Below are 27,572 nucleotides of genomic sequence, written 5' to 3'. Positions count from 1 at the left end.
GGCAGGGGAATGGGGAAAAAAATAAGAACCAAGAGAGATTATGTAAAGGTACAAATTTCCAATGATGTGTCATTATATTGCAAACCTAAAATACATAATAAAATTAATTTTTTAAAAAAAGAATCTCAAATTCCTATGAACTGGGAGATGCAGGGTCATTTGCTCAATCACAGTAAGGGAACTGTGGGTCTGAGGAGCATAAAAAGTCTGAGGTTTCATAAAGGGACAGGGAGTACATCAGAAAAACCCAACAGGATTTTCCAGCAGCCTAAGGCCCAATTTGAATTGATTCTTATGAATATCGTACTCAGTTTCATTGGTTTGAAGAGAATAGTATTTAATTCCAAAATGAAGCAATTCAAAACTACCCCAATACCAAAGTATCCATCAGCACAGTTGCCCAATAGCTAGAATACTGGTGAGAGACAAAGTGTAACATGAACATAAACTCACAAAAATAACCAAAGCTACATATTTTCAAATTGATTTCAAAGCAAGAAAGTAATAATTCAAGTGATGATTCCACAGGCATCACAGCTCCTTCTCTGAGGAGGTGTCTCTCAACGGTGGAGAAGAAGTAAGCTGATCACAAAGGAGTATATTCCCTTGGGGAGTTTTTAGCACACATGTATTCCGATAAGCAGCCCAGGCAGTGAATTGCTGTTTTAAACACATGACTTACATAAACAATTGAGGGAAGTTATAAAATAAAATGATCACAAAATACTCCTCCCATTCTGATGTACAGGAGGGATGCTTCGATTTTAAGGAAGTCATCTGACTTTTCCTGACATCAAAAGCATTCATTAAAAAAGGTGTGTCACGTTAATGACGCACCTACCAGAGCAGTGAGCCCAGAAAAAATACAGCTTTCTCTCCTGTCATCCTAAGCCAAAATGCTGTCTCCCCAACAGATTGCAACACACCAGAAGGAAGGAAGAAGACAAAAATAAAGGTATTTTGCTTGTTGCCCATTTAGACCTATAAAAAGGAAAAAATGATTTTGTTTCAATGTGCTTAATGATTTACTTTAATCATAATCAACTTTCCAAGATATGTTGAGGAAGAAAAAGGATTACCATTTTTTAAGATTCAGAAATCCAAATTCTGGCAGTTTTTTTTCAGACTGCAAAAAGCAACAGAATTCAAGTAGTCCCAATCAAGATTTTTAGCAAAACTATTTTAAAGGAAACTACAACTACTCAAATTTGTAAAAGAGTATAAATTGAAGAGAAACTCTGAACGTCAGGAGAAAACCAGCACCAAACTGGAATAAAAAGTCTCAATTTATTTTACCACTTGAGGCCTGCAGTGCTTAGGTACATACCGTGTAAGGAAAAACTCAGACAATAATTGTGGTGGCAAAGTTTGCTTCAAAAAACAGGCATAAAATTAAAATAATAGGACAATATTAACAATAGTTATGAGGCAGTAGTAGCATTTAAAATGTTGATACCAGAGGAAAAAAACTTCTTAAAGTGCATATCAAATTATACTATACTTTTTATTTTTGGGGTCTCTAAAGCATGCATCAGTTGGGAGATATTTTCAATACCAACATCCATATAACCTAAAATCAAAAACATACCGATCCAACAATGAAGCTATATGAAATCAAGTGTGTAAGGAGCCAGATTGTCAGTAATGTCTTTCGGACCCAAATGATATTCTGCTAAATATGACATTATTGTATAATTTAGCATCATTTAAATATAGCTACCACTTAAAAGATATCAGACATACTATCTTCCTTCTGGTGTTTTAGCACTGTATAATGAATTCTTTCTTTATAACAAAATAATAACATCAAGTTCAAACTGAAGCTTGCTTTCTGATAATTTTAAATCCAACTTTAGTGTTCAGAAAGGTCATCTGCAGTACTTCTATTTGACTGCCAAAAATGATCATTGAGGCATTAAGTTATTATCTGGACAACACACAAATTCTGCTCCTAAAATTCATAACTTTTATCAAAGATGAAATCAATGTTCTACATTAAACAAACTATATTTTATATGTCTACCTTGCCAAAGCTATGTAAAAACAGAACATCCATTATAGCATAACTCAGTGGTAATGGGGACAAACTTTGTTAATCTAAGGAAGTTAAATACAACCTTAATAACCTTAGATTTATGCAGATACTTCCTTTGTACTTCTACTTAGTGTAAAACTCCAATCTTTTTATTTCTCTTACCCTATATAGCCAATGAATCATAAACCTGGTTCCACTTTCCTTTTGTAGGAACATCTATCCAACATTTAATAAATATACCTTGTATAAGCCTTGAAGGGAGTTTTTAAAGTTTCTTTTGCTACCACCTAGTTGAGAACTTCAAACATCACATTTGATTTGGTACAAAATCCTCCTAATTGCTATCTCAGAGTTATTTTCCTCTCTGAAATACTCAGCATACCTCCAATACGTTAATCCCCTTAAACTGCTACTTATTTCCTGATGTACTTAAAATTGCTGAGGTCTTCTAATTGTTCAACAAATCCCAATGCTTTGACTTGTTATTAAATAATCTGGTCCACACACACCTTTCCTGATTATACTCTTGTACTCAGAGGTCTTTGAACACTGGTAAACTGAGCCGCTAGGTATGCTCCAAATATACTTTAAGCCATATTTCTACATCTGAGATGAAACCGTTTTCTATATTCATGTAACCTGACTCATCTAGAATTCCACACATTCTTCTGGGCTCAGTTCAAATGTCATATTGTTCAAGCCTGCCTTGTCTGTCAAATCTGACGATTTCTTACCATTCAGAATTAGAGTAACACTTTGGCATTCAGCACAGTTTGCTTTACAATTATTTAAACTCATAGTCTAAAATCTTTACCTAAGCATTCTGTAGAATCTTTCAGATTCAACAAATTTGTAATAACTGGGGTGACCATGAATATACTGTGAACACTTCAATATTTCTAAGAGTGGAAGAAACTTCTTTTGGTAATTATGCTGGGATGAAGATGTAAACTAGGAGCATCTCAATCCCATAAGATGCATGGTCATTATAGCAAAGTGATACATCTGACCTACCTTGTCAATAAGTATAACCACAATACTAACTTAAAAGACTGAATTTGAAAGTAAAACATAAATGAAAAGAGAGAATGTAAATCATTCTTTGTTTTGGAAATATTAAACTTGCTAAAGTGGTATAGATTTTGAAAGTAAAATCCTACATATTTGTCCTGTTTTTCATTCTAACTAGTTATTTTTAGGCAAGTCACTTAACTGAATCTCCAGCTGAGCTAAATTCTATTCAGATCTCTATTCTAGCTAGAGTATGACTTCACATTATCTCTATTAGTACCTGTAATAGTAGGCCAGATGACTGTGAATCTCTACTTACACAGCCTACATACTCAATAAAACACTTAAAAACAAATTTGTTTTTAATATTTTAGTAAACTATACTTACTCACCTTCAAATCTGCAGGGCATGGTTCATCTTTCAGAAAAAACAAAGCTATGATAACCATCATTTAGAGACAACGCCAAATACTCTTAACCTATTTTTTCTCCTACAGCATTTTAAGAAATAAAAAGTTTAAAATTACCTTGAACAAAGTACAAATCATTAGATATAGAGTCAAATGTTTAAACTTTAATTTGTAAGTGATTTTTTAAATTCTGCTTTCCAAAAATTTACATTATGTTGTTTGTCTTTTACTCCACAACTTTGGACTTTTCCAATCTTATTCTTCAGCTGTAACCTACATTAGCAGATTGTTATGTATGCTTGTAGACCTTTATTACACATATAAGCATATATACAACTATTCCCTTCTTTCTCATCTTTACCATAAAATTGACTACACATATTTTTCTGCAACTTTGTTAACACTGAAAATCTTTTATATGTAGATCTAACTTATTCTTTTTAAGTACTACCTAGTATTCCACTGTATTAATCTATTTAACTAATCCCCTTTATTGGCTGTACTGATTAGATTATTTGCAGATTTATGATAATCTAACACACAAATTTTTTTTTTTTTTTTGTACCGGGCATCGAACTCCAGTCCTTGCACTTGTGCAGCAGGTGGCGAAACCACTGAGCTAAATCCCCGGCCCTAACATACAAAATTTTAAAGACTTGGTGAGTATCTCTGCAAGATAAATGATTATGAATAGGACTGTTTGATGGAAGGGTATAGGAATCTTAAATTATTCTTAAATTCCATAAGAAATAACACTACTATTAACAACTTAAAAACACATCTCCTTAAGTCTAACCTGGTGAACATGAAGTTAAAAAAAGATAAACTTGTACATACTAATATCCCCCCAAAATACTGGTTAATGTAAAGTCACAAAAGTATTTTATTTTGGCAGAGAAAGGTTTATACATGAATGTGTATATGTATGAATATGTGCAAAACACACACAGGCTTCTTCTAATTCTTCAGGTTTCAACATAAGTATCACTGTTTCAGGTTCTGTTTAAAATAAATCCTACTCTCCCCATTAATTAAGAGCATTCTTTTTATTTCCTTTAAGTAGATACAAAAGCTGCAATTATTTTATTTATTCATTTTACTTGTTGTATTGTCTCCAGTAAAAGAATAAAAGTCCTACAAGGGCACAGAACCACATCTGCTTGTGATTAGCTATTGCAATCCAACACTTAGCACAACAAACCCACAATTTTATATAACATACAGAATTTTGCTCAACATATATTTCCTAAATGAATAAAGTGGGTTTTTTTTAACAAGGGATAACGCTAGAAAATAAAATGGAGAAGAGTTACAAAGTAAATTTACTTTTGTATCAGTAAATCATACATTCTTATTTTTGACAATGAACAGGTGTTATATTTTAAAATATTTTAGTCTTAGCTTAGTTTTAACCAGACCTTCCATCTGGCCTTATGAGATTATTGACTTGTTTTGCAAAATGAAGTGATCTAAATGAATATTAAGTGGATTTCTTTAACAATCTTTGCTTCATGAAGTTCACATTTTATCTTCCTTTCCACTTACTTTGATGGTTACTAGTTAATTTTCACAGGTGCTTTTGCCTTTGTGTTTTCCCAAATTACTATTACCTTGTTACAATTTACAAATGCTTTATATACTATTATATTATTTGCCTCTCAGAGGTGTGCTGTATAGAGATTATATCAGAGGTGTGCTGTAACAGAGCATTTGGAGTGATAAGGAACCTAAAAGATCATTTAATTCCTCCATTTTATAGAAAGAAAACCACAGAATTTTAGTCCCTGATTCAATCACTCAGTAATCACTCTTGACTGCTTAACAAGAGACAAGATCTAGAACCATTAGACATTAGATTCATTTTCAACCACAGGAAATTCTTAGACTTCATGGTTAAGAAGTCATATTACAAGAGTTACCTTGAGTAAAAATTTTCCAAAAGTTATAATTACTGCCACAAAAAAGGAAAATTACTGATCAGAATTTATCCTTTGATTAACACCAATGACAACTACTGAATATTCTAGTGCTTCAAATTTAAAATATTCCACTAATGACTACAAATTTCCTGCTACCTAGCCAACTTTTAATCATGCCAAGGCATTAGTCACTTATTCCAAAACTTCTACTATTCATTACTAACCTCAGATACTATATGGAATTTTGGACAAATGTTTCTGTAAAAAAAAAAAAAAGGTGGTGTTCAATATGCATCCTTATCTACCATGGCCACAATATTCTAGAAGTCATCCAATGGGTTGGTAAAGTGTGAATTTCCTTTACTAAAAACAAGTTCATGATACTCCCTTTTCATCAACCCTCCTTCCTGTACTGGAGCTAAAAAACTGCCATTTATCAAACTGGGTATGAAAGGACATACAGGAAAAAAGCATATTTCTGTGTTTTTACATTCCTGTCTTATGATAATTTTGGAATCTATTTTTAAATTTAAACACACTAGAAGAAAGGCCAATAAAAAGTTAGTGGACAACAAAGCACAGATATTTCCTAACTTTTATTACTCTTAACATACCTGCAATAATTTAAATGATAATGCTTTTATGAAATTATCATTCAAAAGACATTTTAAAAAACAGTATTAATTTGAAATGGCAATAAGTAAAATTAAGTGTTTATGTTCAATTGAATATTTTAAAGGACACAAGATCTAAAACCAGGAGTTGCAGTTAATAATAAAATACATAAAAAGTTAAACATTAATAGTTGTATTCTAAATGTTTTGATTAAGAGAGCATGTTTCAAATAAAACTCAATTTCTACTTCCCAGTTGGGATACAGATTGTCTTCTGGTGATGTGTATAAATGTTTTATATATTTTTAACTGTAACTATGAAATCTCATTTAGTGTTTCAGCAGAATGATGGCCAATGTACACAGCCACACATTAGATGGGAATCAGAAAACTCTTCCTACAGAAGTTTGACTGTGTGTCAAACATGCTCAAATACCCTAAACATTTTAAAACAAGGTACATACTGTTCATGAAGATAAGCCCCATCACAACAGATTTCTTTCCTCTTTCAATAATCTCCATTGTGTTCTAGCAGGTGTATCTTGCAGAGGTGAGTCACAAAGGTATACTAACACTGTACTTTAGGTGCTAGTGCTCCTTGGAGTCATGGGGCACATTTCCTTCTATTTATTCACATCCCTTATCTAACTTTCTTATCCTCATATTCTCCCTCCTGCCTATCTTTTGTCTTTTTCCTCCCTCTATTCTACCTTTTTCTATTTAAAAGGCTGTAAATAAAACAGACTTACACTGACCAAAAATAAGAGAATCACAAACTGTCAGGGCTAAATAACATGTGTCAAATAGTCCAGAGGCTGGCAAACTTTCTGTAGAGTTAGAGTATGTATTTTAAGTTTTACAGCCCAGTCTTTCTCTTTGTCTAAATTACTCATCTCTGCTATTATACTGTGAAAAGACCAGACAAGACATAGACAATCTCTGAACAAATGTGCTGCCTGTGTTCCAATAAAATTTTGTTTACAAAACAGAAAGTGGGCTGGATTGGGCTGGTAGACCATGGTTTACCAATTCCAATCTAGTCCATTCTCTTTTGAATATCCCCATATTAATGTTCTCCAAACTGCCCTTTAAAATACTAATAGGCTCAGTGGTTTTGCCGCCTGCTGTGCAGGCGCAAGGACCCGAGTTCAATCCCTGGTATATAAAAAAAAAAAAATACTAATAGGCCACTAAGAAACAAACCAAGCAGGACATACCACGGTCAGAGATGTGGGAAATGCTCTGTTTCTCTCTACACACACACACACACACACACACACATACACACACACACACACACACAAGTCCACTCTTGGAAATTCAGAGCACTGACACAGCTAACTAATGTTGATGTTTTGGTATGCTAATGCCTGTATGTATGTATGTTTTGGTATGCTAATGCAGGTATGTATGTTTTGGTATGCTAATGCCTATGGGTGTAGTTTTTAAAAATTAAATTCAGATTATTTGGTATACATAGCTTTGTATCTTACTTTTCTACTTGAAATTATATGCTGAGATTTTCCTGCTTTGTTAAAGTGTTCAAAAACATAGTTTTCAAAGATCAGATAACTTTTCCATCGTAACTTTCTACTATAATTATTTCAATTACCTCCTCTGTTTTGAAACACTTAAATCATTTCTATTCTTTCCTTACCCTTCTTTCTTTTAGAATTACTACTGCTGATAAAATTATTTTTGTCCAAATCACTGACTCTTTCCTTAGGAAAACCTTCTAAAAGAATAACTGATTCAGTCATTTTTAGATGTAATTGTGAAAATGGTTTTAGTAAATGACATAACTATTGTCACTAAGAGAAGAGGAGATATGAACCTAATCCCACCTTAGCTGGCCATTAAACAAGTAATGTTCATTTTTTAAAATGCGAAATCTTTGCCAGGCATGGTGGAACATTAATCTCAGCACTCTGGGGGGCTGAGGCAGGAGGAACAGCAAGTTGAAACCCAGCCTGGGCAACTTAGTGACTTAGTAGGACCCTGTCTCAAAGGAAAAAATGAAAAGAGGCTGGGGATGCAGTGTGAAAGCCCTGGGTTCAATCCCTAGTACCACAAAACAAGCAAATATTTTAAAAAATACAATATTTATTACTAGGCAAATATGACATCTTATTCATTTAATTTACATCTTTGTGAGGTAGATTATTTGTTACATGTATAAACACAGTCTATCTTTGCTGTACTGTGAGTTATATGCTTATGTTAATTATTTTATTACTGCCACTTGCTGGTACTCTTGTTACATTTAGAATGATTTTTTGTGATAGAATACTTCTTGAGATATTTTTCCCTAGCTTATGTCCTCTTTAATTTGGTTACAGTATTTTTAATGTACAGGTTTTCATCTTTATACTAAAAAACAACAAAATTTTCCTTGGTATTTTCTATTTAGTATAAGTAGGTTGTGAGACTCTTCTATTCTCTTTCAATGAATTCAGTTTAAATTTTAACTGTCTCATATTTTATTTTTGTTATACAGTAAAAATATAACTTAATTTTTTCCAGATCAACTAACTGTTCATGTATTAGGTAGTGTATAATCATTTCAATCTGTATTAATTTGGGAATTCACTTTGTCATATATTCACAAATTGTGACGCATAAGCTTCTTTTTCCAGCTACTTTTAGGCCATCACATTTTTTTTTTAAAGATATGCATACAGAGAAGACATACAAATTAGCATGACAGAACAAGCTCTACTAAAAATAATTTAAATAATTACAATTGGTAGGAAGAAAAGAAAACCAATATGAAACATACACTATCTTTAGATAAAATGTTTGAGATCTTATTGCACAGAATTGTAGTGGTTTAAAGAAAATCAAGAATGTATTTCCTGATCTCTAAGGAAAAAAAGAGGGAGGTTTATTGAAAGATTATACTGATGGGGTCTGGAGATTTTCAACAGAATACTTAGGAATGAACTCTGGATAACTGCTATTTTTCTAAAGGCAGAAAAACAGTACAATATAATATCATATGACCTTTTATAATTCCATTATTTTACAGAAAGTTAAGGGATTTCAATTTTAAAGCATAAAAGATGTCACAAGGCCAATGAGGACAAAGTATTCTCCACGTACATGAAAATAAAATAATAATTATCTTAATTTGTGGCAAGAAAGAAGTTTTGCTTAACAAGCTAAAAATCTATCAAAGCCCAAACTTAACCCCTTTCTTGAGTTTTTTGTATAGACTGCTCTGTGGTTTCTGATATTTTTGTCTGGTTTTCTGCCAAGGCTGGTTTTCAGCCCTACTAGCTTCTTTTTCAAATTTTTGGCATAAAGCTGTTCATAGTATTTCTTTACAGTGTATAGGAATTGTAGTGATATGTTCCCTTCCTTTCCTATAATGGTAATTTGTATTTTTCTATTTTTTTCTTGACCAGTCTGACTAAATGTATTTGATATTTTCAAAAAGTGGCTTTTGGTTTCATTTATGAGGTGCTTTTTTTTTTGCTACTTCATTATTTCCATTCTTTATCATTTCCTTCTTCTGTCTGCTTTAGATTTGCTTTTGTTCTTTTTTTCTCCCATTGTTGAATCCAGGGCCTTTGTACTGCACTACATTCTCAGTGCTTTTTTAAAATTTTGAGACAGGGTCTTTTTAAAATGTTGCTCCATTATTTTCTGGTTTGTATTATTTAAGACAAAAATTCTACTGGGAGTCTCATCTTTGCTCCTCTGTATGGTAAGTGTCTTTAAAAAAAAATTTTTTTTTTTCTGTTGTTTTCAAGACTTTCTCAGGCTTGGTTTCCAGTAGTCTGACTATGGTGTATATTTTAACTTATTATCATCATTCTTACTACATTGGTATTTAGCCTTCTCAGTTGTTTGAGCTGCTTTTTGGACTTATGGTTTGACCTCATTCATTTTTAAAATTCTTAGTCATTTCTTATTCATATATTTGTTTTACTCTTTTCTTGTTATTTTGCTAAAGAGACTCTAATTTAGTTATGTTACACAGCCTGCCTGTGTCCCATTTTAGATACTATTTGGTGAATAACATTTTATTTTATGGATGTACCAAAGTTTATCCATTCATATAATGAAAGACATCTTGGTTGCTTCAAGTTTGGTTAGAAATAAAGCTGATAGGGCCCAGGATTTAGCTCAGTGGCGCTGTGCCTACCTGGCAAGCGCAAGGTCCTGAGTTCAATCCCAGTACAAAAAAAAAAAGAAAAAAGAAATAAAGCTGATATAAATGTGTACGCAGGTTTTGTGTAGATATAACTTTTCAACTCATTTGGCTAAGTACCAAGGAATATGACTGCTTGATCATATTAAGGTAATATTGTTTTTGAGCTCTTGGTTTTGATCCATCTTGTATTCTTTAGGAATACATTAACAAGTAATTTTTAAAAGAAAGGTATATAAGAAATAGCATGTGGATAGTATACTTTCTAAGAATATCTTTCTAATACCTTTATATAAAGAAGTCACAAAAGTTGAATTTAGTTCTGTTGATTGCTTTTTCTCTTAACCATTACTGGGCTTTTTTCCTTTTCTTTTTTTTGAATCTACTAATTTTGAGTGACTGATGAACAGCAGTATTATTAACATGTGGACACTGTAAGGCCTGTTTTTCTGCCAAAATATTAGTGTGATGGAGGAGTTTAGCCCATCTAATCAGGAACTGATACCGTTACATAGATTTCAAATTCCTCTACTGGTGGACTCTTCTGCATAGAAGCCAAAGGTTTTTTTATGTTTGTTTCTGCTTTCCTGTCAGTGTTCAACCATTACCACAGGGATTTCCCTGGATGCTCTTGACCTTCCCAAAGCAGAGTATTTGTGAACTGTTGCTAGGATCATGGCTGGGGAAGATACTACTGTCCACTGTCCTAGTCCAGCCTCAGTCTTAGGCCTGTAGCTTTCTTCCTATGGCAGCTAAAATCTGCGTTGTATTTCTGTTGATCTTGGGTGGGAGTTTCTGGCTCCTCAAGGAGTAAATGAACGCTTTTTGGTACTGGTACAGGATTCTAGAGCATAAAATGATGTTCTGTACTCCTTTCTCTTCCATACTTTCCCCAGAAGCAATGAGTTTTTGCTTGTATCCTGTATACAGAGGGTTTCTATGACTCACAGCAGCAGGAGTTTGGCTTCTAATCTCCCTGCAGAAACTTATGAAATAAGGTTTTTTTCCCTTTCCTCACTGGTGTGAGACTTCAAGAAAGATGTGAATAAATGCAAGGAGCTTTGTTCCTATCTCCCAGTTGGACAGAATGCCTCCTTCATCTCTAAACCACAGAGAGATTTTCTAATTTTCTGCTCTGCCCTCTCTCAATCTGGAGTACCCTGAGGAGCCAGAAAGAAAAGCATTTACAAACAAGTAGGAACGTCCTTTGAATATGAGATGGCAGATGTCACAAACTAGGCCATATGTGGCCTTTAACAATTATTTTAAAATTTGGATTTTTTTCCCCCCCTGCCACTTTTATGGTAGCCATCTCTTTCTCCTGTGTTGAGTCAAAGGTAAAAAAATTTGCGACTCATTCCTTGGGGTTTCGGGTGAGGGGTTGTCTTTTTTTGGAATTTACATTATTTGGCTGCCATGCAAGCTCAATTCTCTGGTAGACTCAAGAAAAGTTATGATTTTCTAGTTTATCAAGTTTTCTCTTATGCTGAGAAGGAGATGTTCTCTGCACACTACATCCTGAGTAGAAATCCCCTTCTCCAATTCACCTTCCTTTTCTATGTTTGTAAAGGCATCGTCCTTTTTCCAGCAATCCAAACAAAACCTTGGAGGTAGGTATATCTCACTTTTCTACAACAATGTTTAATTATTTAATTAACAATGTTTAATTCAGGCCTGAATCAGATAAATCATTACTAATCTCTTTACAAGGATTTTTCCCATTTCTCTGATATATATACTCATCATATCATACTAGTCCCATAACATCATTCTTTCAGCCAGCCTGGACTCTGCCTTCCTCTAATTAAACTTGGATTTACCATCAGACTGTCTTACTACACCACTGTTTTGACCTTAGAGTCATGCATATCCATTAGCAATATGATCCTATCCTGCCACCTTCCTTCAGGAGTAAGTACTGTATTCTTTTTCCAGTCTGATCCAGATTTTCTTTTTGATCAATATCTGGAAATCCTATCTTTTAAGGCCTATTACAAAGGGGGCATCTTACATCAAAAAAATTCCCTGATCACACAGACTGAATCTCTTTTCTGCAGTGCACGCTGCTTTACTTGCAGCATAAAAATAACCCTCATTTAGCCTAGGCACAGTGGCACAGATGTGTAATCCCAGCATTCTGGGAGACTGAAGCAGGAAGATCTCAAGTTCAAGCCCAGCCTGGGCAACTTAGTGACTTAGCAAGACCTTGTATCAAAATGAAAAATACAAAAATATAAAATAAGTAAAAAATTAAAAAATAAAAATAAAAAATGTAGCTCTGTAAGAAGGCCCTGAGTTCAATCCTCAGTACTGCAAAAACACAAAAACTCAAACACCTCATTTGGACTGTATTAAAGTATAAATCTCTTACATCCTTTATGATTATTACAAACCCTAGAAAGGCAGAGATTGGATATTATAAATTACTATGTTCTATCTTTTAGCTTTCCCATATAAATATTTATCTTGCACATTAAAATAAAATAGCAAAACAGAGGCATGATGGTGCACGCCTGCAGTTCCAGCACTTGGGAAGCTAAACTGGGGGGACCACATGAACCTAGAGATTCAAGATAAGTCTGGACAGCGTAGTGAGCCCCTGTGTCACAAGCAAAACAGAAAACAAAATCAATGACACCTTCCTTCTTATAACCTCTGTATATCTTAAGCATCCTCAATAAAGGTCACTAAAAAATTCACCAGCCTGTGAAATGCTGTTCTGAAAAAGAATCATACACACTATGACTGTAATTTTTATACCATCCAAGTGTTTTCAGAGGAAAGCCCAATTAGCATTAATTTAGGGACCATTTTTATACTTTCAGAGTTAGATTTCTTCTTCAGAGTTAGATTTATGATGATAATCTTTAACACAAGCATACTAAAATCCCTCTGCTTAGTTCCACATAAATACATCCCAACATAGCCACAAAGTTTACAAAGCGCCATTAGTGTAAAAAAAAAAAAAAAAAGCCCATCTATCCTACAGCCTACAGCTTGCACTAGTTCTTTATTTGGTAATTATATTCAGCCATTTTGCCAAGATGGGAAAGTGACATGTTTCTACTAACCCTGAAATAATTTCCAGTGAACAAGAGTATAATCACAGGCAAGCACACCCAGAAAAAGGCAGTTCTAATATTTTATATCATATAACAGTACTCAAGTATATTTTCAAAAGTAGCATGTAAAAATCCTAAATAAAAAGCCAGAGTAGGAGCTATCTTTGCTGACAAGCACACTTGGCCAAGTGACAGTTGTCAGAGAAATTGTTCTGGGAACCATGCTGGTACCTGATCATAACTGACTAGTATAAAAGATCACAAGTCTAAAGTGGCATTTTTGGGCCAGGGATTTAGCTCAGTGGTTCCACCGCCTGCCTCACAAGCGCAAGGTCTCGAGTTTAATCCCCAAAACAAACAAACAAAAAGCCTTACGGTGGCATTTTTTATGCATTCTTGAAAAATGCTTTAGTTGCTAAAAAAAAGAGGTAAATAAATAATACAGCCAATGGTTACCTTTATCAATTTAACACAACTATTAACTGTTATCCAACAATCCAATTTTTAGTAATCATATAAAAATGTTCAACACAGTACTGTCAGCTTTTTCAGAGGAAAGTCCAATTAATATTTTAATACTTTCAGAATAGACTCCTTTTGTTCTTCAGAGTTAGATTTATAATGATAATCCTGAACACAAACATACTGGGGGTGTGACACTAAGGATGGAACCCAGGGCCTTTGCCCCCAAGCTCTATCCCCAGCCCTCTTTAAATTCTTATACAGGGTCTTTCTAAGCCACTAAATTGCCCAGGCTGGGCTCAAATTTGTGATGTTCCTACCTCAGCCTCCCACTATTGTTCTTAACAACAAAAAACAGGAGACAATTTAAGTTATATAGAACAGTTATATAGAACAAAGTGTGCATATGTATTATTCAACAATGAACAGTAAGTCAACATTGTTGATACAAACATTGTGATAAATTGCAAATGTGTATTTGTTGACATGGAAAGAGATCCATAGCATATTGTTGGAAGAAAGCAAAAGGTTATAAAATCATATAACTATATATGTGTGTTCCTATGCAGTACCCCTAGGTGGAAGTATTTGGTGTATGCTCCAGTTATCAATTTACTGCCTCTGGGGTTCTAATTCAGATTTCATCGCCTGCTCTATATAAATGCAGCTGGGTCCTATCCATTGCCAGCTGGCACACGTGTTAATGTTATCAGTACAGGGCACTGGAGATACATGGAAGGGGTTTCCTTCCTGGTTCCAGTCCCCTGCCTTGGTGAGCTCCTGTACCAACAGCTTTCCCTAACACCCAAACCTCAGGCAATTTTGCAGCCTCTGCTGAGATACCTTCCTATGAAAGTTTTCCTCAGATCCTAGAGAGTGAATTCTGACCAAGTTTCAACAGCAAAGCACCGTATCAGCTTTTCTGCCATCTAGTGCAGCACAGCCACAGCCTCTCCAACAATGTGTAGATCTCAGCCCTAGGAAGGGCTTCTCTCCTGAGCACTCTGAATCAGACCTAGGGGCTCCTTGTATCTGTGAATTTTACAGTTTTTAGAGTTCTCTTTACTTCTGTACAGACGCAGTTTTTCTTGGAGGGGGTGGTAACTGAGGATCGAACTCGGGACCTTGTGCTTGCAAGGCAGGTGTGGTACCACTGAGCTAAATAAATCCCCAGCCCTTCTCTTTACTTCTTACTAGCCAACCTTTACTCCAAGCCAATTATTATAATTAATAATTCCTTAAGTTTTTCCTGTTGAAATAACAATAGTTTCTCTTGATTTGACTCTTACTGATACATAGGGAAATTCTTTTCAAGGTTGTCTGAATTTTTTATAATATACACGGGGATTTCTGGGTGATAATCACAAAAGGCAAGTTAATTTTATTTTGAAAAACTAAAAAAAGTTCAATGCAAAATAAACATTACAGTATTTTTCTTTATAGGGCAGAAATACAATTATGAGATTAAAGTGATTGAATTCTGACAACTACTCATTTGTGTTAAGATTATAATTATTCAGTGTTTCTTAATGCTAATTTCTTTTCAACATTATCTGTAATTGTGTTCCCAGGTAATTTTAAGTGATGGAAATAATTTAGAGTGTGATTCTTTTTCTTTTAGTCATGCTATATCTTGGCCTTTACAAACAAGCTAACCATCAGAGGAACCCTAGCATGATCACAGTTAGCCTTCTTTGTCTGACTGCTTGGCCCCTCTTACCATGTTCAAGGATTATCAGCTGGGCTCCAGCTTGCGCATTTCCAACATCATTCTCAGCAATACATTGATAGAACCCTTCATCTGACTTCACCAGACCCAAAACTTGAAGATTATGTTCCTTCTAAGGAAGAAAAACATACATAAAATTTTATGATTTAATTGATAAATATAAGTTCAAAATCTCAGGATATGTTCTTTTTGGGAAAGAAAAACAAGTAAAATTTTATGACTCAATTACTGATTACCTACTTACATACCTGCTAACACAATTTTATATTAAAGCATTGACAAAGTATTGACTTAACTGCCCAGAATACTACATACTGTCACAAACAATAAAGAATTTAACAAACATGAAAGTCATATCTTCACTTTTGCTTGCAAAGTCATTTACACCTTTTCTTGGAAAAATACCTGGCAAGCAATACAATGTGACTATGGTGAAGTCTGAATTAAATTTAAAGTATTATTAAATTATTAAATTTAAAGTATTCTCAATTTAAAGTATTATTTTCTTAAGATTATCTATAATATCAATAATTCTAATAGATTAAACTATAATAAATTAAGTGAATTTGTAAATATATGTTTTCTAAAGTATAAAGTACTGCATGAATGTCAACTATTGCTATTGGTATAATAAAAATGATTTAAATTTTTAAAATAATGTGGGAACATGATAAAGTAAAAATGATAATTTAATCCTAACAGATTGCTTTATAATACTTAATACATATAGGTTACTTTCAAAAACAAAGAAAACACACCTACTAAAAATGAATTACTTCCATGACACATTTGTAACGAGACAGTAAGTCTTCACCAACCATAATTACTTCTTTATGAATGTTTTGTTTAGATCTTAAGGTATGTTATTAATACTTATCACTAAAACTTAGATACTAATTCTATTATTAGAATTGGTGGGGTGTGAGACAAGGTCTTACTGTGTAGTTCATACTGGTCTTAAACTCACTACATGGCCAAGGCTGGCCTCAAACTCACAGTGATCCTTCTGTCTCAGCCTCTCAAGTGCTAATATAATAGGCGTGTGCCACCACACCTGGCTCTATTATTAGAATGTTAGATAATATTTACTAAGTGTTTAATCTGTATAAAGTGAAAATTTATGGCTGAGTGGGACGGGGTCTCTATATGTAATCCAGGCCAGCCATGAACTAACTCATGGTGATCCTCCTGTGTCTGCCTCCTGAGTTCTGGGATTACACTTGGGAGGCAGGTGCAATCGTACCCAGCTTAACATTTCTTAAATACATAACATTTTTTCATATATATACTTTTAAAAAAATAATTCACCACATAACAATGCATTTACTTCTTTAAAGAATCTTTACCTATTGTCACAACAATTGCCTCATACTGGGTAATCCTTACTTTGAAGAGTCTGGACATCAGCATATGTTTTTTATTACATTTTATAAGGTTTGTTGTATAATCAATTGATAGGTTTTTCAAAAGGCTCATCTTTCCACACTTCATGGGACAGATTTCTGCTCTTTGAATAAAGAGTTGTAAAGACAAGTAAGAATACACACACAGGGGGCCGGGGATTTAGCTCAGTAGTTTTGCCGCCTGCTGCGCAAGCACAAGAACCTGAGTTCGATCCCCGGTACCTAAAAAAAAAAAAAAGGAATACACACACACACACACACACACACACACACACACACACACACACACACACACACACACGTATACCAATTATTTCCCAGGAAATAGAAAAAGCTGTGTTTAATAGTACCAGACTATTGATGAACTCTTAAGTTTAGTTTAACCACTAATTTGCTATGTGATTTCAACTCAAGCTACAAAAATATTTCTAGGCTCAGCTTTCTTATCAGTCAATACAGAAGTATATTCTATGTGACCTCTTCTATAAGTTTCTATTTTTTCATTCATTTCTAGAACATAAAGCAGCATACATAAGAAAACTGATCTTTTGGTGATAATATTTTAAAACATTCAAAAGTTCAAAATAAAATACTTCTTTGAAAAATACTTACTACAATCTTAAAGTAATCACTTGGAATAACCATATCCCCATTCTTGACCCACTTCACAGTTGGGGTTGGCTTTCCAGTCACTTCGCATTCAAATATAATATCCATGGATTCATGCGCATATATATTAGCAGGTTGTTTCAGGAATTCAGGCTGAGCTTTAAAAAAAAAAATTAAGATATCAATGAAAAGAAAATAGGTAACTATTGAAATTTCAACCAATTAAGATATAATGAAAATAAAAAGGTAGCTATTTATATTTCAAACATCACATGATTTTTACTGATTATTTAAGCTCTTGCACATTTTTACAAAAGCATACAACAAATATATGTTAAAAATACATGTTAGGGGCCGGGAATTTAGCTCAGTGGTGCTGCCACCTGCCTCACAAGCACAAGGTCCCAAGTTTGATCCCCAGTACCCACCCACCCCCCCCAAACCATGTTCAGGGGCCAAAGATTTAGCTCAGTGGTGCTGCCACCTGCCTTGCAAGCGCTAGGTCCTGAGTTCGATCCCCAGTACCAAAAAAATTCATGTTAGGAAACAATTATCTTGCAAAATTAATTTTCTGACATAACTAAGTTTCTCCAGTTACTTATTGAAAAATATTTACTAGATTGACCATATTGAAGAAACTGAAAATATGAATATTACAAGCTGTCCAAAAATGTATATTAAAAACTATTTTCCTAAGATATATACCAATTGAAAAATTTGAAAAAGCCATAATTAATCTGGCTGTTAATCTGTATGTATGATAGTTACTTAACTTCATAAGGACTTATAAGATAAATAAATGAATCTGACACTGGCAAAAAAAAGGTGGGGTTGGAGGGAAGAAGAAAAAGAATTGACATGTGTTATATACATGTACCAATTCCCCCACCATGAATGTAATCATTAGGTATTGCAAACATATACTAATAAAAATAAAATTTTTAAAAAGACAAAAAAGCTATAATTAATATTTGAAGAGGTGAAAAGACTGCCATAATCTTACCTTTCAGTTAGCCTGATGAATAGTAACAAAAGTATCTTCATATTAAAGGCATTAAATACTCACACAACACATTCCTATTAGTAACATTATTTATCATATGAAATGGTTTTTAAAGTGAGAGATGTTTGGGGAAAAGGTAAATGTAATTGAAAAACTTTGAACACTCTAATATCTCCCTTTCCTCTTACCCCAAAGATGTAAACAGCTAACTTACAAATAATAGATTCATAAGAATTTTGCTTAGAAGGTTGAAATAATCATTTAGCCTAACTTATTTAATGTTAATAATTTCCTCTATTACATCCTTGTCAAAGGATCCCTGCTTGAAAATTTCACATGACAAGGAACCCCCCTATATCACAAATCAGCCAGCTTCCCTGTGGACTAGTTCCACAGAATAACAATGATGAAAACAGCAGCTGTCTTTATGAGTAAGCTAAAATGTGCCCCACCTGCTGGAATTTTGATGGGAGACTGTGCTAAATTTGTAGCAACTTGACATCTTAACAATATGAAGTCTTCCTTTCTATCAACATAGTTTCTCCAATTATTTAGATCTTTGATTTCTTTCATCAATGTTTTGTAGATTTCAATAACGAATCTTATTTATACTTTGTTAGGGATACATCTGTAAGAAATTTGGTGCGATTTTAAGTGGTACTTCATTTTCGAGCTAGAGACTGAACAGGCCCTGCACATGCTAGCCAAGCTTTCTACGACTTGATGTGTCTCAAGCCCTAAAAAAATTCTAATTTTTCAATGTTCAGTCAGATCATCACCCCAGCAGGCGGCTTTCTACCTCTCTCCAACAAGTTCTGAGAGAATTTGGATTCTCACCCTCAATACTTATTTACAATTTTCTCTTTAAGTTACAGCACTTACTGTCATATCAAAGTTTTAAATTTTTATCTGGTAAAATATATAGCTCTTTTTCATCCTGGCATCTGTATTTCATTATTCTTACACTACAAACAAAGGCCTTCCTGTTGCTGTACTATATTCATTCAATATTCACTTACATTTTCTTCCAGTATTCCTATGAAACAATCTAGACTTACTGAAGTAACTATCCAGCTTTATGTTTTTCTAAATGGCAAACTCAGTAGTTCCAATAAGAGCAACTGAACTGAAAGTTTTAACAATGAAATCCTATGTATGTTTGTGGGTTTGTTTCTTGGTACTGGTTTTTTTTTTTCCATGAATTTGGCTATTCTTAAGACTACAGCCACAATTAAAACTATACATTATGTTTCCTTATTTGGCAAAACAAGTATTCTTTATTTCCTCAAAATTTTTTCTGTTTGCTTAAGGTCCGCATCCCCCAGATAAATTCAGACTCAGCTTAGGTTATGTATGACTTGCTTGACATATGAAGAACTTGGGTTAGTTAGGTTAATGTAAGATTCATCTGCCTCTCGTTATCTATAGCGTGTACTCAAGTAAACATCCAGATCTCAGCTGTACTGACTTACAACCAACTTGAGTTACAACCAGCCCTTGGGAACCAATTGAGTTCGTAAATCAAGAGTCCACTGTAACTGAGGTACAACAGTCTCAATTTTTTAAAAAACTGCTTTGTTAGCTTTGGATGTACACTAAAAAGATTTCTTAAAAAAATAAGTTTTGCTCAAATGCATTAATGGCCTATGTTTTTAAAACTGATTTACTTTATTTGAACTGACCAAACAAGGTGCTACCTTAAACTACTTTTAATCCATGGGTTCCTTTTTTATCTTATCTTTACTTTCAATTTATTAAGAAACCACATCATTTGTCCTGTAGTCAGCTGCAGTCCATCTTTGGCCAACTGTGTTGGCCATGATAGTATTTAACAAATTCATCCTGTTACATGGAGTTAGCTCAGTCAACTTGTTGTTTGGTTTTTTCAAGATTACTTCCTAAGCAGTTCCATGTGCTTCCATCAGGAGGTTTATAAATGACTGTCTTTTTGTGATGTAACAGACTCTGACAAGCATTGTCCACTAAGAGACACAAATTAGTAATATTCTTATTCTATCATTCTTTGTCTAAAGAGACATCCCCCATTGGTTATATTCCCTTAATTCATTATTGAGATAACTCTTAATTATCTGGTTACTTTAAAACATAGTTCTTATAGAATGGCAGGATAAATGCTGGATTCCCTTTATCTATAAATACACACATACACACAAGCACACACAAATTTTCCCCATCTCTCTTCTTTAGATTACAAATAGTAACATACTAATTTTTTTCTACCTTCAAAGCCTGTTCTCTTAACTAAGATAGCGCTGTTTCCAAGGAACTGACATGTTCCTTGAGCGCAAGGACTGAAGCTCCCCCTAAGGCAGATTAAGTAATTTTGGAAAACACACAGAAAAATCCTTTTAAAAAAACTGAATATATTTAATTTTGGTATGCACTTTTAATAAATTGATTTTTCAAAGACTACCAGAAAAAAATGTAAACAGCGATCATTTTACTTCTCTCTTTCATGAATTATAAAATAAAGCCTTTAAAATGTTCCCTGGATTTGTAACTACTCCGTAGACAGTATTCACACCAATTAAACACAATTTAAGAGCAGATGTTTGTGGTTGGGAGATTAAACTGAAAACCAGAGAGCAAATGAGTCAATTACCATAAGAAAGTAAGTGTTGTAATGGAAGATTATGCATTTCCTTACCAAAGACATAATTACCCTTCAAATTCTCTTTGACATATCCCTATCATTTCTAATGCCATCACCATTACGAGTAATTTTAATTGCTAAATGAAAAGTCGAATTTAATACTAAAACATATTATACTTGCAAAATTCTTTTACCAGAAACATCACTTAATTCCATCAGTTATATGATGCTGGAAATTACCATTCAATTAAAAAAGAAAATAATATAGGGCCAACATCAATGTTTCAAGGTTATTATGCTATGATAATAATTTTCATTTACATTAATTCTGAAATGTTGGAGATTCTATGGTTTGATTTTAAATTCTTAAGCACTGAAATTCTCATTAAGCTCTTTAAGTAGAAAACAAAACAATTTTTTCCATTCGTGTTAAACTACACACGTGATGTTCTTAAACTTCTCTGTAATTCACAAATTGATATTTAGGTTCTTGATATCTAGGTATATTCTAGATATTAGTCCTCTATCTGAGGAGTAGCTGGCAAAATTTTTTTCCCATTCTGTCTCTTCACTCTACTGATCAAATCTTTTGCTGTACACAAGCTCTTTAGTCTAATATAATCCCATCTGTTGATTCTTGATGCTGTTTCCTGTGCAAGTGAGGTTCTGTTTAGAAAGTCCTTTCCTACTCCTATGCCTTCAAGTGTTTTACCTATTTTGTCTTCCAGAAGGTTTAAAGTTTGTTTTAATGTTTAGATCCATGATCCATTTTGATTTTAATATATGGTGAGAGATATATCTAACTGAAGCATACAACCTTTCTATTTATTTATAGTGTCGTTCAAGACAACAGCATGAGAGCCTGTGAGAAATACAGAACCTCTGCCCTACCCCAGATCTATCAGCATTTTAACAAGATCTCTACTATACTAAAGTTTGATAAGCACTGCTTTGGGGCACTCAGGAAACTGAAGGAAGATGGTTTGAGATCAACCAAGGCTGCACAACCTGAACTGCACAGTGAGACCTCATCTTAAATAAACAAATAATAAATAAATAAATAAAATGCAGGTGAATGAAGACCAAAACGTAAAAATAAACTACAAAAGTATAAGAAGAAAATGAATGACAAGTTTATTAACTTGGGGGTGGGGTGGCCTAAGAAAGATCCAATTTTAGAAGGAAAAAACTGACAGGTTTGATTATAAAGGAATGAAATTGTTCTCTATAGTAAAATATACCTTAGAATTAAAGACAAAAGGAATGTTCATGGTAGGTTTATTTTACCAAAATTTGGAAACACACTGCAAGTGCAGGGACCAGAGTTCAATCCCCGGTACCAAAAAAAAAAAAAAAATTGGAAATAACCCAAATGTCTAAGAGATGAATGCATATACAACTATGATATATTATACAATGAAGTACTTCTCAGCAAAATGGGGTGGGGGTGGGGCTGATATATGAAATGGATATGGCTAAATCTCAGAAAAAGTATGATGAGTGGAAGAAGCCAGACCAAACAAACAGGGAGGTGGGGTGGAGGAACTGTGTGATTTCATGTATATAAAATATTAGAATATGGAAACTAATATATAATGACAGAAAGGAGATCACTGGTTGGAAGATGGGCTATGAAAGGTCGTAGGTGGGAAGGATTAGCAAGAGGGATTCAAAAACTTCTTGAAAGTGATGAATATGTGAACTACCTCAACTGTGGTGGTAGTTTCCTAAGTATATACACATAAACCATCAAATTGTACACTTCAAGTATGTGCAATATATGTCAATTATACCTCAACAAAGCCATTTCAAAAAGACAACTAAAATATATGAAAAAACTATTTTCAATTCATGTGTCAAAGAACTGATATTCAGAATACTTTAAAATAGTCTACAAGTCAATAAAAAGACAACTCAAAAATTGTCAAACAAGAATGAACAAAGGAAACAAAAGTCAGTAAGAGCCTGCTGCGCAAGCGCAAGGACCCGAGTTCAATCCCTGGTACCAAAAAAAAAAAAAAAAAATTAATTAGAATCTGGAAAGATGTTAAATTTCCCTAATAAGTAAAACAATTCAATCAAAAAGCAAAATAAGATCTATTTTCTCCCATTCCATCTAAAAGGCTATAAAACTTTATGACACCAACACAGGAAGGTTGCGGAAAAATGAGAATTGTTCCACTACTAGTCAGTAGGAAAATGATACTACCTTCCTGGAGGGCAATTTAGCAAGGCATGTTAATACCTAAAAATACAAATATCTGTTACTTTAGCAAAACAGCCACAGTAATAATAAAAAGACAACCAAACAACTGTACAGATAGACGTGTATGTACAAGGATGTCTAAAGCAGTGTCACAGCAGTGCAACACTAGAAATTCTTAAATATTAACAGAAGACAGGTTAAACAAATCAACACACTGGAATACAATACAGCAGAGGCCATCAAATCTCATCTATTTTTGTAAATACAATTTTACTGGAGTGTGGCTACATTCATTAGTTTAGGTACAGTCTATGGCTGCTTTTCTGCTACAATCGCAGAACTGAGTAGCTACAACAGCAATAGCAAGGCCTGTAAGAGTAAAGCATTTATTAGCTGGTCCTTTAAGAACAAGTTTGCTGACACTGCTATAATGCCACTACATACAATATAAATGCTCACACTCCGACATAGATATATCCATGATACACAACAGGAAAAAAAAGCAAATAAACAATAAATGTTATCATTTCATTTTTATAAAAACAAACTTGTTTATACAATTGTTTGAAATATATAAACTATAAATAAGGTTAACAGCAATAGTATTTCTAGAAGGTAAAAATGAAAGTATCTTTTATCATTTTTTCTTTATACTTTATAGTATTCTCTGGTTTTTTTGAGTGGAGTATGAAATATTAATGTTCTTATAACCTGAAAAAGTGATAAAACTGTTGTTTTTGTAATATCAATTTATATTCCAGAGCAACATCTTTGTAATCTCATTATAATAATGCAACCAAAACAAGTAAATCATTAAGTTGATTCTTCATCTCCAAAGATGAAAAACTTGTTCTTAAATATGTACCCTATATCAAACTCCAACTGGCATACTTATTTGTCACTCTTTACCAGTCATGGAAATTCTCCAAATTGGCCTAGCACAGAAAATCTTTGTATACTTTTTCCATATTCAAATTAAATATGAATTTTGAAAATTCCATGCAGCAACTGAAAATGAGCATTTTAGCTCTCAGAAGTTTGATAAATTATTGGATTTTCTGTTCATTATAAACTTCAGGAATTCAATAAAAATGAAAAAAATTTGTTTTTCAAATTGTTGACCCACTGGCATATTAATGGCAGTCCAGTAAGCATGGCCAATTCTAGTGCAGGCACTGAAGGGGGACACTGTTGAATTGAAAAAAATAATAATTAAATGACATGCAGTTGGCTTACATTTTGTTATCTGTATGCATTAACAATTATAAACAAGACCAGGGATTTAGCTCAATGGCACTGTGCCTGCCTTGCAAGCGCAAGGTTCTCAGTTCCATCCCCCGTACCAAAACAAAACAAAACAAAGATAAACAATGTCAGTGACAAAATACTCCTCTCAACCAGAGTGGACTATTCTCAGCCCCTTGTCAGGTGACCAATTTTTATAAGTATGGAAAGCTGGGACTGGGATGGGGTCAGATATAAACTGCTTCTCATAGTTCGGGTAGGTATTACTTTGGAACACTTGTTTCAGAGACACATGAAGCCATATATATAATGGATTATAGCATATGATGCATTTCTTACTATTCGTAGTATTTAAACATGTTTAAAACCCACTGGGGGATGATGAAAACCCTATTCCAGTGTAAAAAACTGTAATAAGAGTAACTGACTAGGAATCAGAAGTTCTAGGTTTTTAATCTGGGCTTTCAGGTTTTGTGATCTTGTAGGAAATCACTTTTCCTTAAAAGGATGTAAGACATAATATATAAGTGAAAATACTTTCTTAATAGTAAAGATATTTAAAGAATTTGTCAGGCATGTATGTATGTACATATATATGTATGTAAATGTGACAGAGTATGGGTTATGCCCTGGCTCATAATTTCACTACACTAACTGTTCTAATTTTAAAAAATACAGCAGCAACTATTTTCTGAATCCTAAGAAAAGAATTTGAGAAGAAAATATAAACTGGAGACTTTCAGCTCTCTCAGTGGATTTGTGAAATAGAAAAAGTACTAGTGTGACAGTTAAACTGTATTGTCAACTTGATTGACTTTAAGCCATCCAAGGGATCAGTAAAGCATATTTGCAGGTGTTTCTGAGTGGGTCACAGAGGCCTGACTTCGGTGGTCTATATTTCCTTCCTCTCTGGGGCTGCTCCTCTCCCTGCTTCCTGGTTGCAATGGGCCGAGCAGCTTTCTTCAGCTGCCTTTCTGCCATCCCATGTCTACTGGAGCTTGCCAATCACAGACTAAACTATGAAACCACGAGCAAAAATAAACCTCTCCTCCTTAAATTCTGTGTGTCACATATTTTGTCCCGATGATGAAAAGCTGACCGATACCAAAGGTTAGCAAAGATCAGGATCAACTCTTCCTGTACTAGCTAGCTGGGTCTGGTGGCACATGCCTATAATCTCAGCCCTCAGGAGGCTGGAGTGGGAAGATCAAAAGTTTATAACATCACCAGTTTAAGGTCAACCTGTCTGGATTATGTCACAAAGCCCTATCTCAAAAAACAGAAAGAAAGAGGGAGGGAGTGAGGAAGGGAGGAAAGAAGGCAGAAGAAAGAGGGAGAGAGGAGTAGGAAGGAAAAGGAAAGGAGGAAGAGAGGGAAGGAGGAAGAGGGAAGGGAGAGAGCAGAGGAGGAAGGAGGCACTGAAATATCAAGCTGATCCTGATCATTTCTTAGGATTTCAAAGTCCACAGGCTAAATTCTGTCCATATAAACTCTGCCTCAAAACTACAGAAGAGAACAATTTAGGCCTGTGATCATTTCTGAATTAGATCTTTCTCATAAAAATTCCTTTCTTGAGCTATTTCTGATTCATGATGTGACACCAAGAATTCAAGAAGTTGGGGCTGGGGATTTAGCTCAGTGGCACTGCACTTGCCTTGCAAGCACAAGGTCCTGAGTTCGATCCCCGGTGTGGCAAAAAAAACAACAACAACAAAAAAACACCAACTGGGGCTTGGGATTTGTAGCTCAGCGCCTAGCATATGCAAACCCCTAGGTTTGATCCTCAGCACTGCATAAAACCCAAGCCAATTTGGCTGTGCAAAATCACAAACATGATTATGTGATTTTAAGTGATATTTTTCATGACTTGATTGCACTGTCTTCTAGTGCAGACTGAGGGGACAATGGAACTCTGTATAGGGGAGGGCACGGTGCATTGCCAACTCTGCCTCCTGCACTGGCCACACACAGTGCAATCAAAACCCACTCCTGAGACTTACTGAATAAAACACAGTAATTACTGGTAATCATATTTCAATCTATCTACATGTGTGTGTGCCTATGAAGACAAGTGTTTACTGTTATTAAGCAGACAGGTAAGTTTTCTTATTTAATCATCAAACTTGGACTTGCATTATTTTGTAAAATAATTTAGTAAGTTAAAATAGTTTTATTACTTAAATATATTAACTATATATTTTATAAAATACACCCCAAGACAATTCTTTGTCACTCAATGGAACCCAGGCAAGTCAAAAGGTTGGTTACTCATGACCTAAGGGATTTCTTTGGACAAAAAGAGCAATACTGTACATAAAATCTTGGTTATTATTACAATAGAGGTTGGGAAAAAGCAAAATAAAGACATTCATTTAGCTTTCAGTCAATTATTCTTGGAATTTAGATTAGTACTTAATGCATTTAGCTTTCAGATAAACTGAGGGTAAGCATGCTATATTGAGATAAAAGATTCTTGTTAAGACCTGATGGGGTGAGACAACATAACTGAGTAAACCAGGCTCATTTAAAAGTACAATCAATCAACACTCAACAGTAGGGGGTGACAGCAGATATGGGAAGACACTTAAAACCAGAAAGAAGCCTGCCCCAGACAGTATTTTTCACTAGGATAAAATCGCTCCATTGCTCATGTTGGAGTTTTTGAATTTAATTTTTGGTAAAAAAAAAAAAAAAGGGGAGGAGGGCATTTTTAAGTTCATAAAACTGTTCCATTTCTACTATTCCTAATTCTACACTTCTTCAATAAGAAAGAAGACACCTAACATTAAAAAAGAGAATGAGAAGTTTAGGAGATTGAGTATATTTAATATGAGACACTAACAGTGCTCACTTCGGCCAGCACATATATTAATATGAGACACTGACAATATAACTAAAATTCTTCCTGGTATGGCTTTCTTGATCAGAAATGATAACAGGCTTTTGAAGTTAAAGAAATACAGTTTAATCAAACACAGTAAATACTATACAGATTTACAATAAGGCTGGACTATATTAACAGACTGAAGACAGCTGAAGTTAATGAGTAAGAGACCCAGATCATATTTCATTTTATTTCACATGGATATTCTGG

At 34.1% G+C, this 27,572-nt stretch overlaps 1 protein-coding gene across 11 annotated transcripts in view; it reads right to left on the bottom strand.

Moving 5' to 3' along the window:
- Neo1 (neogenin 1) overlaps positions 1–27,572 on the bottom strand; it is a 205,334-nt gene that overhangs the window by 87,251 nt on the left and 90,511 nt on the right. For all 11 annotated transcript variants that reach the window (XM_004855517.4, XM_004855518.4, XM_004855511.4 and 8 more), the window contains exons 6-7: positions 17,414–17,568; positions 15,390–15,510 (exon numbers count right to left, since the gene is read on the bottom strand). In XM_004855517.4, coding sequence (XP_004855574.1) covers positions 15,390–15,510; positions 17,414–17,568 — 276 coding nt within the window. The remainder of the gene's footprint in view (positions 1–15,389; positions 15,511–17,413; positions 17,569–27,572) is intronic.

The sequence above is a fragment of the Heterocephalus glaber genome, unplaced genomic scaffold (genome assembly GCF_053883595.1).
Source record: "Heterocephalus glaber isolate CG9 unplaced genomic scaffold, H.glaber_assembly_v1.0 deba00001689, whole genome shotgun sequence".
Lineage (NCBI taxonomy): Eukaryota > Metazoa > Chordata > Mammalia > Rodentia > Bathyergidae > Heterocephalus > Heterocephalus glaber.
Note: the sequence above shows the minus strand (reverse complement) of the source record. Positions and strands in the feature narration are given on the sequence as shown.